The sequence below is a fragment of the Onychomys torridus genome, chromosome 1 (assembly GCF_903995425.1).
Source record: "Onychomys torridus chromosome 1, mOncTor1.1, whole genome shotgun sequence".
Taxonomy (NCBI): Eukaryota; Metazoa; Chordata; class Mammalia; order Rodentia; family Cricetidae; genus Onychomys; species Onychomys torridus.
The window spans coordinates 26,348,197-26,365,933 of record NC_050443.1 but is presented as its reverse complement, the minus strand read 5'-3'; the positions used below and the strand labels follow the sequence as shown (position 1 = coordinate 26,365,933).

Below are 17,737 nucleotides of genomic sequence, written 5' to 3'. Positions count from 1 at the left end.
GGAGAAAAAGCCCCAAATTTGGAGACGTGTCCTGTAGTGATAGTTCTTTAAATAACACCAGCAGGTGTTAATAAAAGACCTGAAAAAGTGAGTAACATGCTTTTTTAAAATTTGTATTTATTTAGAGACAAGTTTGCATTATAGCCCAGGCTAGCTCCCACTGCTCACAATGTAGTGGAGACTAGGGTGACCTCCTGATCCCCTTGCCTCCACCTCCCAAGTATTGGAATAACAGCTGTGCACCACAATGCCCAGTATGCTTTATTTTGGCAAGGGCTTTTTCCAGGTCACTGTGTACACACTTAATAGGTAAGAATTTTATTTAGTTTTTTTGTGACTTGAGCTTTGAGCCTGGGGTTTTCCATATACCAGAGAGGAGCTCTGCCATCTCAACAGCCCTAAGATAACATTTTGATTACTAATTGTCCTTATTTATTTTTATTCTGAGAATGGAACCTAGGGCCTTATGCATGCTGCACACATTGTCTTCCACTGAGCCACACCTCATCTGTAGTACTAATTTAAAACTGTTTGATACTAATGCCAATGGCAATGACATGGATATTTATAAGTACTTTGTTTTAATGAAGGGCAGAGCTGAAAAGTAATGCTCTTATCAGAATTGAAATGAAGATGTTTAGTTCTGTTCTATGTCAGTGGGCTGTCATCTCAGATCGAACGGGTTTCCTTGGAATTGTTAGGCCTGAGCTCACAAGGATTCCATACTTTCTGATCCATGTAAATAAAACTATCAACTTAATCTGAAGAGTTAACATCCCTGAATGTTACTGTAGAGGTGCCCATCATATACTCAATTTTGCAAAGTGTTATAGAATGGCACCTTGCTCTATGTAGTCAGCAACCCAACTAGTATAAATTTGGTTAAGTGGTGCACAAAAAGGTCATATCTGATGACTTCATTATATAGCATGGCATTTCATTATATCGTTTTATAATAGCTATCTAAAATCAGACTTTTTTTTTTTTTTCCCCCGAGACAGGGTTTCTCTGTGTAGCTTTGCGCCTGTCCTGGAACTCGCTTTGGAGACCAGGCTGGCCTTGAACTCACAGAGATCTGCCTGGCTCTGCCTCCCGAGTGCTGGGATTAAAGGCGTGCACCACCACTGCCTGGCCTAAAATCAGACTTTTTATTATTTATTTATGTGTACATGTGTGTTTGTCCGTATATGTACATGTATCTAAGATTAGGGCCATCGCCTGAATCTGGAGTTACAAGCAGTTGTAAGCTGCCTGATGTGGGTGCTGGGAATTGAACTCAGGTCCACTGCAAGAACAATACATGTTCTTAAACACTGAGCCATCTCTCCAGCCCAAAATCAGACTTTTTAATTTGAAGATGTACTGTAATCTTTAGCAAGGATAATAGTTCAAAGTGATTGCCTGTTATTGAAAGTAACACTCATTAAGATGGTATAATTTTACCTATACTTTATGGATCAAGAGATAAGCCTAGATACTAAATGTAGTAAGGTACTGCCAGGAAAATGGGCCTACAGCCTCTAAGACAGTATCAAACTGGGGTCTGTTGCTCATGCTGGATCCTGAGATCTATACCCTTCTTACCTAAGCAAGTTGTTGCTTAGTGATGACCATGAACACACTGGTCAGGGCTGGAAAGCTGGCTCAGGGGTTAAGAATATCCCCTGCTCTTCCAGGGCACCCACCTGGGCTGCTCACCACTGCCTGGAACTCCAGCTCTTGGAAATCTAATGCCCTCTTCTGGCCTCTGTGGGCACTGTGTCCATGTGTCATAAGTAAAATCCCTAAAAATAACAACAAACCTTCAGATATCAGACTTGTCTGATGCTTTATTGAGCCAGCAGTGTTCTCATTTGACATTCTGGATGGTTGATCTGAAAGACACCTCTGACTTGTCCTCAGCTCTTTCACAGCAAAGACGAAGCTGAGGCCCTCAGCACCAATGGACCTGGCTGAAGGTGGTGCGCTTTGCTGTAGCATAGCTCAGACTCCAGCCAGTGCTCAGCCTGCTCCAGTGACTTTACTGAGCTCATCCCACACCATGATGACAGAGGCAGGCTCTGTGACCAAGTCACTCCTGAAGGGCTCACAGCACTGAGGAGGAAGCCTGGAAGGTGACTCAGACATGGTAAGGCTGACAGGAGGAATCCCAGAGCAAATTGTTTGGCTTTACATGCCTAGCGCCTGAAGTATTGACTATAGAGTTTTGAAAAGGTAGATAATGAAGATGACAGAGGGGCCAGTGAGATGGCTTTGTGGGTGAAGGCATGTGCTGTGGCAGCCTGGCGACCTGAGTGTGAGCCCAGGAAAGCATGTAAAGGTAGAGGGAGAGAACCCACTCTGTTTTCTTCTGACCTACACAGACATGCTGTGACACACACATGCCCCACTCTCACACAGGACAAACTGAAAAGGAAGAAATACAACCTAGCTTGGAACACTTCTGTGAACATAGCTTTCTTTACAACATGTTTTGATTTCTGGTAGCTGTGGAGCCCAGATTTCAGCACTGTCTCAGAGCCTTTTACATTGTGTGACTATATGTCACTGATTGGTTTAATAAAGAAGCTGGCTGGTCAATAGCTGGACAGGATAAGGCTAAGCAGGAGAACCAGACTAAGAACACTGGGAAGAAGGGCAGAGTCAGAAGAGTTGCCAGATGTAGAGGGAGCAAGACATGCCTGAGCTTTCAGCCAAGTATTTATAATTAATAGTAAGTCTCTGAATGGATATTTGGGAAATGGCTGTCAGAAGAGAGCTGATTGTGGTCCTGATGGAAAGTCCTACTACACAGTAGCTATATCAGAGAGTAAAAATGTCAGCTTTGTGAGTCATACAATGTATCACCCAAACACAGTAACACACTGTTTCAGAAAATAGTTGATACGAAAGTTCAAAACAGAGAAATGAGGATGTGGCTGAGATCTAATAAAACTTTATTTATGGAAGCAAGTGGTAAGCTGGACTTGAAATGGAGGCCACAGTTTGCTAACCTCTCATCTATACCAGCACTACCCAAGGGAAACAAAATGTATATGTGATTTAAGATTTAGTAACCACATTAACATGTGTTGTGGTTTGGAGGTAAGTGGCTGCAAAGGTGCATGTGTTAGGTTTGGCTGTGAGCTTTTGGGAATTGATAGTAACCCAACCATGGATTCACCATTTGATGCTACTATCAGGAGGTGGGGACTGGCTGGAGGAAGCAGCTCCTGGCTATGCCCTGGATAAGTCTGTCTTGTTGCCTGCCTGTCTCACCCCTCTGCTTTCTGGCTACCATGAGCTGTGAAGTCTGAGGTTCCCACCATGATGTCCTGCCTCCCTGCAGTGTGACAGCAAGAGGCAGATGATCTTAGACAGAAGCCTCTGAACCTGTGGGCTAAGTCAACCTTTCTAAGTTATTTTATTTTATCTTTTAAAGTTTTATTCTGTTTTTGGTTTTCCAAGAAAGGATTTCTCTGTTTAGTCTAGACTGTCCTAGAACTCTCTATAAACCAGGCTGGCCTTGAACTTATTAAGACCTACCTGTGCTGTGGGATGGCCCATCTGTTAGCTGTGAATATGTGTTGCTCTCATTGGTTGATAATAAAGCTGTTTTGGCCTATAGCAAGGCAGCATAAGGTTAGGTGGGAAAACCAAACTAAGGAGGGGAAGGGTGGAGTAAGGGCAGATGGGAGCCAGCTGTCCAAGGAACAAGATGTCAGAGAACCAGTAAGCCACAGGCCATGTAGCAATGCATAGATTAATAGAAATGGGTGAATTTAAATGCTAGTTAGTAATAAGCCTGAGCCACCAGCTAAGCATTTATATTTAATATAAGTTTCTGTGTGTTTACTTGGAACTAGGAGGTTAAGACAGAGAAACTCTAGTCAGGAATTTGGTTACAGGTGGGACAAAAAGCTCCACCTTCAACTACTTGCCTGCCTCTGCCTCCAGCTGGGATTAAATGTGTGTGCCACCACTGCCCAATTGTTTTTCTAAAGGTATTCTGCCACAGCAATGAAAAGCTAACACAAAGTGAAAATGACTTTATCATGGCTTATTAAATTCAATATAGCCCAAATATTTTAACACATAGTCAATATATAAAACCTTTGAGATACTGTCCATTTCTTTTCATAGTAAATGTTTGCAACTGTTGTTTTTTACACTTTGTTCACGAGTCCCAATTCTAGTGTTCAGTAGTGACATGACTATGGCTGTCATGTGGGACCCTGTGATCTGGGCCTAGGTATCCACCCCATGCTGTGATCTCTACAACTAACTTGTCAACGCAGTGTTGAGACTTGGTCCTTGAAGAGTAGAAGACAGGACCACATCACTCTACAGAGAACAGGACAAGGGGGTGTAGCTATCAGGGGGAGTGATTTGGTTTTCATCACCGTTAGCTAGGGAGGCATGGTATTCTAGGGCACAAACTGTGCTGTAGTTAGGTGAAGCACCCCTGGCCTCTGCAATGAATCTGATGTCAAAAGATTATTTGGTGATAGACCACAAAAGGATCAAAGTATGACCCAACCTTGTAATCATTGGCTTTCAGCAGAGTTCTAACTACAACAGATCAGTACTGAAAGCATTTCTGTGTCTGATGCCAAAGATAAAGAACTATTTAACAAGGAAGAAGGCACAGAGCCTTTAAGTGTGATGCCTGTGAAATGTAGCAACTCCAGTGATAGCTCAGAGAGTTGACAGAGCTGATTAATAAACCTCAAGCAGCTCTTGAGGAGCTGTCAATGATTCAAACACAAGTTTCGAAATCAATAAACCCAAGACAAGAATGGATGTGTACTGTTATTGAAACTTAGAAACAGGTGTTTTTAACAAAAAAAATTTATTACCAAAATACAATATTTAAGTCAATACATGACAAACTCCTGTAACGCAAAATAAATTATTCTAATTTTGCACAGTCCTTCTGAAGGTGAGGAAGTACCTGGTGGCAGGCTGCACTCTTCTGCACAGGTGGCTTTAAGGCTTGCAGCTCTATGTGCAACATAACATGACCAAATGCCAATTGTCCAGTTTTAATGACAGTGTCAGAAATCAATTGTTGCTTTTTTACATTGTATTTCAGAAGTTTCTCTACTTTGGCTACAGAAGCAAAGCCATAGTGTTTCTTTAAAAAAATACACATCCTTATGCTCATGAATGTCAAACTCGTTTCTATTAAATATATTTATAGACTATTACTTTGAGCACCTTGATGTACAATTAAAAAAAAGATTAAATAAGTGTTTATGAAACTGAGAAACAGAAGTCTGCTCATCTTTTGTCAAGCCAAGTACGCTGGGGAGGTGTGATGTAAACATGATACTCACGTTTGTTTTGTGAAGAAAAAAGCAAAACACTTACAAAGCCACCAATGGTTACCACAACAGGACTGAAAGGTCCAGGGCAAAAGCTTCAGGTGGTATTGTTGCTTGATGTGCTCTAGACACAGAAAAATAAGAGTAAGCATGTGGCTGACAGGTCAGTGGGGGCACCTGCCAGATTCCTATGGTTACAGCAAGATGATAAAGACTTAAAATAATAGTTATGAAGATCACAACCATCACCTCTCCATTTCATGTTTACGGAGTCCAGTAAATGTCTTTAAAGCAGAATTCCCCATCCAATCTTAGAACTGCAGGTGGTCATCGCAGAAGACAGACAACAGGGTTCCCATGCGTACAGCAGTAGTAGGTACACTCCTGTGGCCAGTGACCCTGACTGTGTCTCCCCCAACAACAACCACACACGTTTCTGTTATCATGAAACTTGCTTCTTGGTAGAGACTGGTTAAGGCTTGCTGCAAATGTTAGCAGGGTGTACAGTGTACCAGGCACTCTGTCCCTCGTCTAGGCCAAAGAGCTCATAGGAACAGATGACAGTGTGGAGGCTTTGAACCTTTGGGTTAATTTTCCCCCATGGGGTGGGGGAAATGTTAAACTCATGATCGCAATCATGTAAAGATTTAAAGAGCCATACTGCTAGAATGGTGGGATGTTTTGGGTATTTACTAGAAAATTAAAGCCACAGAAAATAAAGTGAAGGCTAATACTGTTTAGACTAAAGCACAATGAAAAACAGATCTAGTGTGTGTAACAGCAGTGGGTGATAAAAATGGAAACATGGAAATTATTTGCATTTGGCGTTAAATATAAATATTTTAATTGTGAAAATATGAGAAAATTTATTTAAATCCACAGAGTGAATTTAGGGGAATCTAATTAGTATCAATAAATTCATTTTTTAATTAAAATCCATGTATCAGAAATGAATTAACTTTCACAAGTAAGTTAAGCCTACCCTGGCCAGGTGTGGTGGCACTTGCCTTTAATCCCAGCACTTGGGAAGCTGAGGCAAGTGAATCTCTAAGTTCAAGGCCAGCCTGGTCTTCATAGTGAGTTCCAAGTCAGTCAAGACTACACAGAAAGGCCCTGTTTAAAACAATGACAACAAAAAAGGCTACCTAAAATCAAATACCAAGCATGACAAAGTTTTATCCAATTTTTTTTGAATAGTGTCATCAAAATGAGTGGGGAAAAAGAAAACAAACCACAAAGTATTTCCACATATTGGCCCCTTCAACAGTTCTCAGTGCCCTGGGAAAGCCAGGAACTCTTTTCCTGGACACTTGAACTTTGGGAACAAATGCTGTAAAAATCTTGTCAACACAAATGGACCCTTTCCTTCCAGGAGCTGCCCCTCACCTCTGAGTGTGTAAACAATACCCACATTAACAGCAATGCAGAATCTGCTTTAATGCAACAGTATGTAAATGATCAGAACTACAAAAAACGGCAACACCCTGTTCGCCTCAGCCTCCAAAATAATGACATAAAACATGTGACTAATGAGGTCACATCTGCATGGTGTAAACTTTTAGCACAAATGTGCTGTGAGTTTTCAGTATGTCTTGCATGCTAACAAATGGCCTCTTTTAGAAATAGATGTTTCTATTGCCAATGATGTTTCTGACAAGAAATTGCTTTTATTTGGTTTTCTTGTGGCTAGATGCACATTAGAGAAGCATTCAACTGCTGAGCTACATCCTCAAGTCTCCAAAATTCTGTTCCTTAGAGACTTTATTTGTTATTAGTGTTTTGCCTGAATGCATGACTGTATACCACATGCATACCTGGTACCTAAGGGTGGCCAGAGGGTACCAGATCCCCCAGAACTAGAATTACAGATGGTTGTGAGCTTACTGGGAATCAAACCTGGATCCTGTAGAAGAGCAGCCAGTCTCTTAACTGCTGAGCCATCTTTCTGGTCCTTTTTGCAATTATTATTTTGTTTAGTTTTTTGAGGAAGGATCTTACTTTGATGCCTTGGCTAGCCAGGAACTTGCTATTTGACCAGGTTAGCCTCAACCTCAGAACCCAGCTGTCTCCAGTTTTACTGTCCTTCAGTCATACTGTATTGTTCTGTTACATGTAACTACATGACTTTCAGCTCTTATTCTCCAAGTGATCTTTTAACCCCAGGTGTGGATTAGAGCCTGTGCCACCACACCCAGCCTCCCCAAAAGCATTTCTATGGCCCAGTGACACAGACTCTCTTGGTCAGGTAACTGCTGCTGCTGGTGGAGGAGTAGGCTCACTGTGTTCACATTGCATAGAACCTCTTCGAAGCCACCCATTTCTGTGAACCTGAGATTTGGTTGAGTCTTATGGGGAGTCACTGTAAATTTGAAATAATAATTTACTTCTCAAATGTGATCTGTGATCCCTCTTCCATCTTTCTTAGGGAGTAAAGGACCATCCCCTACACCAAGTCTGTGATAAATTCTTATTCACCAGGGAAACGATTGATAAAGCCTATTCCACAGCCTGCTGCCCACTGGAGACAGTGGGAACCACTCTCTCCCATGTGCCACTTTCCCTACCAGAGCCTGGCCATTGTAGAGCTGGCAAGTGTGGCTCTGCAGGTCCTTCTCAATTCATTTGCTTGCACCTCACTGTGAGCGATGGTAAGCTTTTAATAACAAACACTTGACACTAAGAAGGCTTGACAGAGACTCACACAGGTCACAGCTCTATATTCCACTCAAGTACTGCAACACCAGCCACAACACCTCCTTCCCCGTGTCTAGTGCGCTAGTGATGGCACTAAGGTTGACCTGCAGTTCAGAGGGTCCCTCCCACATGCTCCCAGCTAGTTGGTGTTCAGGGCTGTGCTGTGGTCCTTGTTCAGGATGATGCTGACAATCTCCCCCTCATGTTCTTTCATGTGATCCAGGAGGCTCTCCTTGCTGGTCGACTCGAAGCCACAGATGCAGCAGCAGAAGAGCAGCACGCAGTACTCAGTGCCTGGTGCAGCCAAGCTGCAGCTCCTTCCTGAGATGTCAGAGTTGCTGCCTGTGGGGCTCAGTTTTTCAAGCTCGCTGGCATCTAGGACCTCACTGGACAGCTGGGAAGTCAGCTCTGAGGACGACACCAAGTCTTCTGGACTGCCTGTGGTAGGGTCAGCTTTCTCTTCACTGCTGGTTAAGAATGTTTTCCCAGGGGATTTTCCCAGAACTCTTACAAAAACAGAACATAGCAAACTTTCAGTGGGTTGTGCTGTAGGCTAGGAGATCACCTCTAGCCTTGCTCTGTGGCTAGCAATCAGTGAGGGCTGGGGTGGCATACCTGCTGCTTTGTGAGATTGCATCGTTGATGGCCTTGTTAACTTGCTCATAGTTGTAGTTCTGGTCACTCGCGTGCTTCCACATGTGTGACTTCAAGGAAGGGGGGTGGCTGCACACGTACCCACACAAGGAGCACCTGGAAGACAGGTTCCAGGGAAGTTACAACCATCTCACAACACTACTGAAAATTCACGATAGTTTTATGTGAGAGCCACCTTTCCTGGATAAGTGTCTCTCTTCACAGCAAATGGAGACCACTACAGAAAACCACAACTGGACACATTTACATCACAGCTCCTGTATCTACGGCTCAGGGAACATCACTGAAGAGAAAGAAAAAAAATTGTTAAGAGCCAGAATCCTAGGAAGTCTGCTGTAAAAGACTCTCTGAGAAATGGCTGCATAAAAAAGACTGGAACATAGGCAATATCAATGGTCTGGTTTACATTGAAGGGGAGAATTCCACAGGACCCCAGGCCTAGACAAAGAACTACAGGCAACTAATGACTGCTGAGAGGGAGAGTCAGCCTCTCCCAGCAATGAGCCTCCTTACACTGGTTGTCCAATGCAGGATGGTCAGGCCTGTAATCATACACACAAACAAAAACAGGTTCAGTAAATTGTATTTCTCTATGTTTGTGAATATATATACATGTAACAATGATTATCAAAGAAAACAGGTTATCAAGTTGAATGTTGGAGGACATGGGAGAGGGGTGAGGGAGGATGTTTGGGAGAGACTAAAGGGGAAGACTAAAGGCTGGAGAGAAAGTAATGTTATGCTACTTAAATAAAAAACATTAAAAGCACGTTTTAAAAACTCACAATGGTTCTAACTGTAACCCCCCACATGTTCTCAGTTGAGCCACCATTCACAGAACTTAAATTTTCACTTGTTCTAAGGCACACACAGACTTTACAGGGGCACTGGAAAGAAGTATAAACAACAAGAAAGAAAACCAAGGGAAAGAGATGTTTTATAATATGAGGTTTTCTAGGAATCTAAATAAACATCACATTTTACTTTAGTGAAAACACATGTGGAAAGATTTCTAACATAGTAAAGCACTAAATTTTTGTTCAAAATTCTTCACCCACAGGTCTAATGGTTTATTCCACTGTTTATCAAGAAAGTGAAATGTGGACCTGGGGCTGGAGAGATGCTCAGCAAGTTAGGAGCTCTGGCTGCTCTTGTGGAGAGGATCCAGAATGGATTCCCAGCACCCACATAGTGGCTCCCAACCATCATTAACACCAGCTCCAAGGGACCCAATGCCCATTTCTGACCTTCATGGGCACTGCATACATGTGGGTCACATAAAATACACACACCTAGAGAGAAAGCTGAGTTGGAGAGATGGTTCAGTCAGTAAAGTGTCTTCTACAAATAAGTGAGCTACCACATGGGTGCTGGGAATAGAATCCTGGTCCTCTGGAAGTGCAGCCAGTGCTTTTAAATGCTGACCCATCTTTCCAGCCCCAAATTCTGTTTTAAGTAAATCTGAGTATCTTGCATTAGTGTGATTTGTTACAACTCTGCAGTTTGAAGTTGTGCTCATAGTTTGCCTAATTCTGCTTAGAATTAGACACACACAGCTTTGTGCATCCTATTGCAGTGTCTTGCTGAGGAGCCTCACTGTCCTCACAGTCCTCTGTGCTCTGCCTATTCACCTTGACTCCTGGCAACCACCAACCCACCCTGTTTTCAGAGACAGGGTCTCTAACTGGTCTGGAACTCACCAAGCATGCCAGGCTGCTGGCCAGCTACTAGCCTCAGGAAGCCAGCAGTCTCTGGCTTCCCCCCTGCCCCCAGCACTGGGATTACAAGCACTACCATGTCTTTTTAGGTCTTCCTTCTGTGAGTTCTGGACCTGTGATGCAGATCACCATGCTTGCTCAGGAGCCCTCTACTGAATGAGATACTTCACTAGCTTGCTTCTAGCTTTTGCTACTATGAATAAAGTTTCTATAAGCATCTGTATGGATGTTTTCTGGGGATAAGAGTTTTTATTTTGTAGAAAAAACACCTAAGTGTATAATTTCCAGCTTATACTGTACAAGTATGATCTTTTTGGACCTATAAATGTGCTCAATCACAAGCCTAACACAGCAGATCTCTCAACTCTTCCCTATACCCATGAGAAAGGGCTGGCAAACAGTTAACTCTTATCCTAACCAATTCCAACTTACTTTTAAGACAGCTGTGGCATTTTTTCATTACATATCCTAAGGACCACTGACCTTGAGAAACACTAGCCCACTTGCCAGCAATAAAAACCTAATATATTCTCCCTGTGTAGTCTGGGCTGCCTTTGAAATTAGTCTCCTGCTTCAGCCTGAATTTAGGACCACAACATATGCCACCACACCTGACAAGGCTAAGGCAATTCTTTTCCCCAACAAAACTTTTATGTGTATAGATGGATGTTATGTCTGCATGTGCATTTGTGCACTATACGCATGTAGTGACCTCACAGGGCAGAAGGGGATATTAGATCTCCTGGAACTGGAGTTATAGGTGGTTGTGAGCTGCCATGTGGTGCTGGGAGCTGAACCTGGGTCCTCTGGAAGAGCAGCTAGTGCTCATAACCTCTGAGCCTTCTCTCCAGCCCCATGACTAGGCAATTCTTAATAGAACTTCCAAAACTAGAAACCTGAAAGGATGCTGAAGTTCACTAATAATCCAAGAAATCCAGCACAGTCATATGAGATAAAAGACAGTGTGCTTATGATGTAGTGCAGAAGAGTCTGCAGGACATGGAGAGATGGAAATGCACCAGTTGTATGTAAGGGTGAACACAATGAAGAACATTTGCACACAACATCCTGGGCTTTTCCCTATAGGCTCTCTAGCACATGTTCACAGTGTTCACTATGGCTGTGAACAGCAAAAAGGATGTAGCTTACAACTACTGCTTTCCCACCAGAACACAGAAACAAACTGGTTTATTTTTACATACTAGAACATGATAGAGGAACACCACCAACCAACCAAAAATTATATTTATTCCTTACAAACCAATGTCAACATTGGTCCATGAAAATAAAAACCAGCAAGAAAGGTTTTTAGTACATTTTAAAATATTCTTTGTAAAATGTATTTTATTTGTTTTATGTATAAATGTGTGCTTGCTTGTGTGGAAGTCAGAAGACAACTTTTGGGAGTTAGCTCTTTCCTCCCTTAAGTGTATATATGTACACATATATACACATAGTAATGCAGGCCTATAAACCGAGCAACTCTGGAGGCTGAGGCAGGAGAACTGTAAGTTTAAGGTTACAGTTAAGACCCCATACCTCAAAAATGCAGAAAAACAAAACAAAACAAAAGCCAAAAAACCCAAAGAAAGAAAAAGAAAACATTCTCATAATTATACATATGAAGACAAGTTTAAAACATGACTTATGTGCAGAGTGTGACTTGAACCAATGAAAAGGCCCACCACGTAAAACTGTTAATATTTTCTAAATCAATTTAGAAGTTTAACATCTCAGTGTAACAGAGTAATTTAAGAGAAAATCAGAAAGGCTGATTACAAAACTCATGTGTATCTATATACTATTCATTCAAAATGGTAAGAAATATCTACTAAAAAGAAACATTTAATTCTTGTTTTTGTTTTAAATTGTACTCTCTTATTGTGTGATGTGTGTTCAAGACTGTAGGCCAGACAACAGCTTCCAGGAGTAGTCCTCTCCCCTTCCCTATGGGTTCCAGGAACTGAACTCAGGTCACCAGGCTTGGCTGCAAGTGCCTTTACCCACTGAGCCGTCTCACTGGCCCCGAACTCTACTTCTTAATTACCCATCTCCTACAAAATTTGTTTAACTTTCATATTCAGCTAAAGAAATGTTTTATTTTGAAACTCATCATGGGAAAGTGGTATGAATGCAATTCACAAAATGATAAACACAGCAGGTAATCCCTGCTGAAGAATAACAACACCACACCCTGGGAAGAAGCCTTGTCTCCCTGATCTCAAGCCTGTCTTTCCCCAAAGGAGACATCAATTTTCTCATGTTTTTATTATATGACTTGCTTTATTTCTTGGTTTTATACCCATGTACTCCTCCATCCTATCTGATGCATCACTCTGTGGCCCACTCCTTGGGCTTTTGCTATCTCTCAGATTCATCCACATGGATGGTGTGTGGCTTATTTAGCTTATGAGGTGCCTGCTTCTACTCTGATTTTTACTCTTGCAGTTCAGAATTTCTTTGAAAGAAACTGCAGATGTAAAATTTCTAAGGTGGACGTTAACCTGTACCAGAGCTGCGATGATCTGTTCTGAGTATTTCCTCACTAAAACCATGTATTTCATCGGGTGAGACGTTCAACCCCAGGGAAGTTATTCCACCAGCACTGTCGAGCTGTTTCATCCTCTGTTATGTCAAGTGCCATAATAGATACCTAAACAAAAAAATTCATTAAAAATCAAGTATGTCCCCCACCATGCTCTTAGGGAGTCTATTTCCCCTATAATTCATGAGAAGAAAAAGGGAAAACTCCACCTCTACACCTAAGACACAGGACCTCTGAGACTGTATGTGGGCCCTGTCTTCTTGGCATCCCTCACCTTACCTGAAGTGTGGATCATAGAACTTAAATGTTTTAAAATGATTTACTTATTATATATATGGGTGTTTTGCCTGCATATATGTCTGTGTGTCGTGTGTTCCTGATGCCTGTGGAGGTCAGAAGAGAGTCTCACACTTTCTGGAACTGTGGTGATGGGAATCAACTTGGGTCCTCTGGGAGAGCAGTCAGTGCTCTTAACCTCTGAGATATCGTTCCAGCCTGGGGCATAGCACTCTGAAAGCACTTTCAGCATTTATAGTGTCAAGGATAAACCAGGAATGACGATATAGTTGCTTTTTAAATTAATAGATACTTATGTAGGGAGGGAATCATGTCATTTTAGATATAATGTCCAAATTACCTTTGGAGGTCTGTGAAGGACAAACACATTGAAAGAGTTTTGGGAGAGAGGGGCATGGTAGTGCACCCCTTTAATCCCAGCACTCGAGAGGCAGAGGCAGGCAGATCTCTGTGAGTTCGAGGCCAGCCTGGTCTACAGAGTGAATTCCAGGAAATCCAGGGCTACACAGAGAAACTCTGTCTTGAAGAAACAAAACAAACAGAACAACAACAAATAAAGATAAAAAAAAAAAAAAAAAAAAACAACTTTCTAGCTGGGTGGTGGTGGCACACACCTTTAATCCCAGCACTCGGGAAGCAGAGCCAGGTGGAGTTTGAGGCCAGCCTGGGCTACCAAGTGAGTTCCAGGAAAGGCGCAAAGCTACAGAGAAACCCTGTCTCGGAACCGCCCTCCCCCCAAAAAAAAAACAAACCAAAAAACTTTCTGTGAAATCTCATAAGCAGAAATGCTCCTTGGTGACTCACACAGAACACCCCACTGCTCAGCTGAGAGTGCCCCCTGCTTTCTCAATCTCTTTACAAAGTTCTCTACCCTCTCTACTGAGCAGACACATCTGTATCAAGTGGGTCAAGGTGCTTGCTGCACAAGCCTGGTGACCTGGTTTCAAACCCCTAGGACCCACATAAAGTTGGAAGAAAAAAGTCAGCTTCACAAAACTGTCCTTGCCGACATTCTTCTTCCCATATAAATACTTCACACTCACACACTCATAAGAAATTGTAAATTGAGAATGAATGCCTGTTATGCCTTATTCTTACATTTACTTACTTACTTGTTTGTTTATTGAGGGAGAGATAGGCAGAGAGGGGGAGCGATGGGGGAGAGAATAGGAATATGCAAGCAGGTATGTGCATCCCATGGCACAGGTGCAAAGAACCACCTGGACCTCTCCTCCACTATGTGGGTTCTGGGGCTCACACTCAGGTCATCGGGCTTGCCCACTGTATGAGCTGCCTCTGCTGACAGCACTGCTGTGGACAGCAGCAGTAGGGCCACTGGGGTGGGGCTCAAGGGTTCCAACCTGGCCCAAGTTCTGGCAAGCTCTCTGCTTCCTGGTCCAGAGGTATGAGCAAGCCAACTCCTGTGCCTGCCTTTGTGGTCAGAAGCTGTTCTTATCATCATGGATTCTACCGTGCCACCGCACCACCAAATGACAGCCAGACAGAGCCTCTCCCTAAGTTGGTTCTACCAGGTGTTTCAGCAACTAAGAAAGTAGTGACTACAATCCTGGCACAGCACCACCCTGACTACTTCACTGTGCTCACCTTCTTCACCAACAGTACCTTCTATGGTCACATGCTCTATTGAGTCAGACTGTGAAGAGCTGACCCCATTTCAATCTGATCCAAATCCATCAAGTGCCCAGTGAAGGGAGAAAGGACGTGTGTTTTAAAACAGACTAATAGAGCACATCTACTCACCACACTAAGAGGGCAGATCTACGAGAACATCCCCTGGGAGCACAGGGTAGAAGCACTCAGACAGAAGCACATCTGCCCTGACTTCAGCTGCCATCAATCTACTGTTTCTTTAGTGGAGCTGCCTGTTGATACTGTGACAGAGCCACGAGCACTTCCACTATGCACATATGTCAAGGCAAAACCATCCCTGTGACATGAGAAGACAAGCAAACAGTCTAATAGTCAACTGCTGGCCAGTCTTGACAACCTGTGAGTAAGCCACTGCTGCCTCAAAGCTCTGGAATGACAGAACTAACCACTTTCTATGATGATCAGAACACCCCATCCATAACTTCACAAAACACCAACGTTGTCATCAAAAGAAAGCCAATGAGAAGACTTAGGGCTTCTCATGTCTTGACTAAACAATACGTCAGAATTACTCTACTGGCTTTACATCACTACTTCATCATTATAAGGCAGTTAACACACCTGCAGAACCCCAGACAGGCAGCTGCTGGTTGAAACAACTACTTCCCTGGCCTGGGCCCTTCCTTGGTTAGTCTCCAAAGTTAACTAAACAACTGCTGTGAGAGAGCCACATGGAAGCTAGGAGAAGCTGAATGTCTTATGATATATTACGGAGGCTGAATATGTTTTTAACATGCTCAATAGAAATATTGCAACCAAGTTTGTATTATTACATACAATTCATTTTCTATGCATTTGCTGTTGTTACTTTTTAGGTAGCATCTTTCTGTGTAGCTCTGGTTGTTGTGGAATTCATTATATAGACTAGACTGCTTTTGAACTCACAGAGACTGGCCTGCTTCTGTCTCCTGAGTGCTGGATTAAAGGAGTGCACCACAAGCTTGGTTTGCTTTCTTTTTTCCTTAGATTTATTTGGAAATAAATACGTGCATGGGTGCACCAGTGCATGCTTGGTGTCTACAGAAGTCAGAAGAAGGCATATGAACCCCTAATAGCAGTGAGCCACCAAGTATATGCTGGGGTTGAACCTAGGTCCTTTCTAAGAGCAGCCAATGCTCTTAATTGCTGATCCAGCCCTCATTTTCTATGCTTTAAGAAGTGGCGGTGGTGGTGAACGCCTTTAATCTCAGCACTCAGGAGGCAGAGCCAGGTGGATCTCTGTGAATTTGAGGCCAGCCAGGGCTACCAAGTGAGTTCCAGGAAAGGTGCAAAGCTGCACAGAGAAACCCCGTCTTGAAAAACAAAAACAAAAACAAAAACAAAAACAAAACAAAAAAAAAAGAAGTAAGACAGCCAGGAGGTGGTGGCACAGGCCTTTAATTCAGCACCCAGGAGGTAGAGGCAGGTGGATCTCTGTTGAGTTCTAGGATAGCCAAGGAAGGCTGTACAGATAAACCATCTCAAAAAACAAAACAAAACAAAACAAACAAACAAAAAAAAAAAAAAAGAAAGAAAGAAAGAAAGAAAGAAAAGAAAAAGACCTAGAAAAGTGGTGATTTAAATTATGTAATAAGCTTGAGATGCTTTTAAAGGCTTCTGTCACTGTGGGAACAATTTCTTTCAGCTTGTCCCTTCAAAGCCCTATCACCCACACCACTGTTCAGATTAAATTATCGGGTTAACAGTGTTCTTTAAAACCAACCCATGCCTCTAAAACATAAGCTCTCCCCTAGGTTAACAGCACTGATTTATGAGTCAACATCTACACATTAAAGCACGCACAATTCTAACTGTGGTGGTGGTGATGAATGTGGCTTTCAAGTCATAAAAAACAATGTGGTCAGCCCTCCACAACAACTCCATCTGCACTAAATCTGCACATGTTCTACCTCTGTTGTCCCCTCAACAATACCCACTCAGCCAGCACTGACACTGTATTAGACAGAATCTAGAGCTGAATGACACACACAGGAGCATATGCATAGGCTATGTGGAAATACTATGTCATTTGACATAAGTAAGGGATGTGATCTGCAGACTTGGGCACCTGTGGACGTGTTCCAGCTGAGGTGCAGCCAACACAGCACTAGCCACACACTGGTTAGGGAGCCTTTGACAGATGACCCCTCAGCTGTCTACTCCCCCCTGGCTTTAAATCTTCCCTGCAGAGGCTCCAGAGCTGTCATGTGGAACGTGCCCTTTCCATATTCCTGACTCAAGAGTCCCAGAGCATAGGGAATGTCTGCTATCTCACACTACTGCTGTGGAGTGGCCTGGCATGCTGCCTCCAGGGCACAGCACAGGCAGGTAGGTCCACAGGAACAAGGGTTCAAGTTGTACTTCATGTATCCCAGCCTGTTCGCCTGCCTATGACAGCCAACAGAAGAAAACCCTAGATACAGGAGCACCCATTTAGCACATGGCCCAGCCCAGTGTTCTCTAACACAGTGTTCTCCTCACTGCTAACACTGCCACTCTGTTACTTTCACTCCCAGAAACCTGCAAAGCTTTGGTGTGTTTTTCCCCCTCCCCATTGTTGTTTTTAAGGTTTATTTATTTATGCTGGTTATTATGTCGTATTTTTACTTCTATAGCATTACCCCTTAGATTCCTGAGAAAAATCAAAGCCACTTTCAGACTTAAATACACAAGAGTCTCAGATACAAATGAACAAATCTGACCATAGGAAAATTAGAAATTTCTGTACATCAGCTATCAGGGAAGCCACTGCACAGGACAGGGTATTGGCAGTGCCCAAGCAAAGGACTTCTGTGCAGAATAAAGATGAACTCCTGCACACCAGCAAGGACAGGCAAAGAAACCAGCACAGTAGTGGGCAGCAGCTATCCCAG

The 17,737-nt window shown here is 42.9% G+C and overlaps 1 protein-coding gene across 1 annotated transcript in view; it reads right to left on the bottom strand.

Moving 5' to 3' along the window:
* Window positions 1-7,246: 7,246 nt before the first annotated feature.
* Window positions 7,247-17,737, bottom strand: part of Znf507 (zinc finger protein 507) — a 29,689-nt gene continuing 19,198 nt past the window's right edge. The window contains exons 6-7 of the mRNA XM_036189250.1: window positions 8,616-8,750; window positions 7,247-8,506 (exon numbers count right to left, since the gene is read on the bottom strand). Of these exons, the coding sequence (XP_036045143.1) occupies window positions 8,140-8,506; window positions 8,616-8,750 (502 nt within the window). The 3' untranslated portion in view covers window positions 7,247-8,139. The remainder of the gene's footprint in view (window positions 8,507-8,615; window positions 8,751-17,737) is intronic.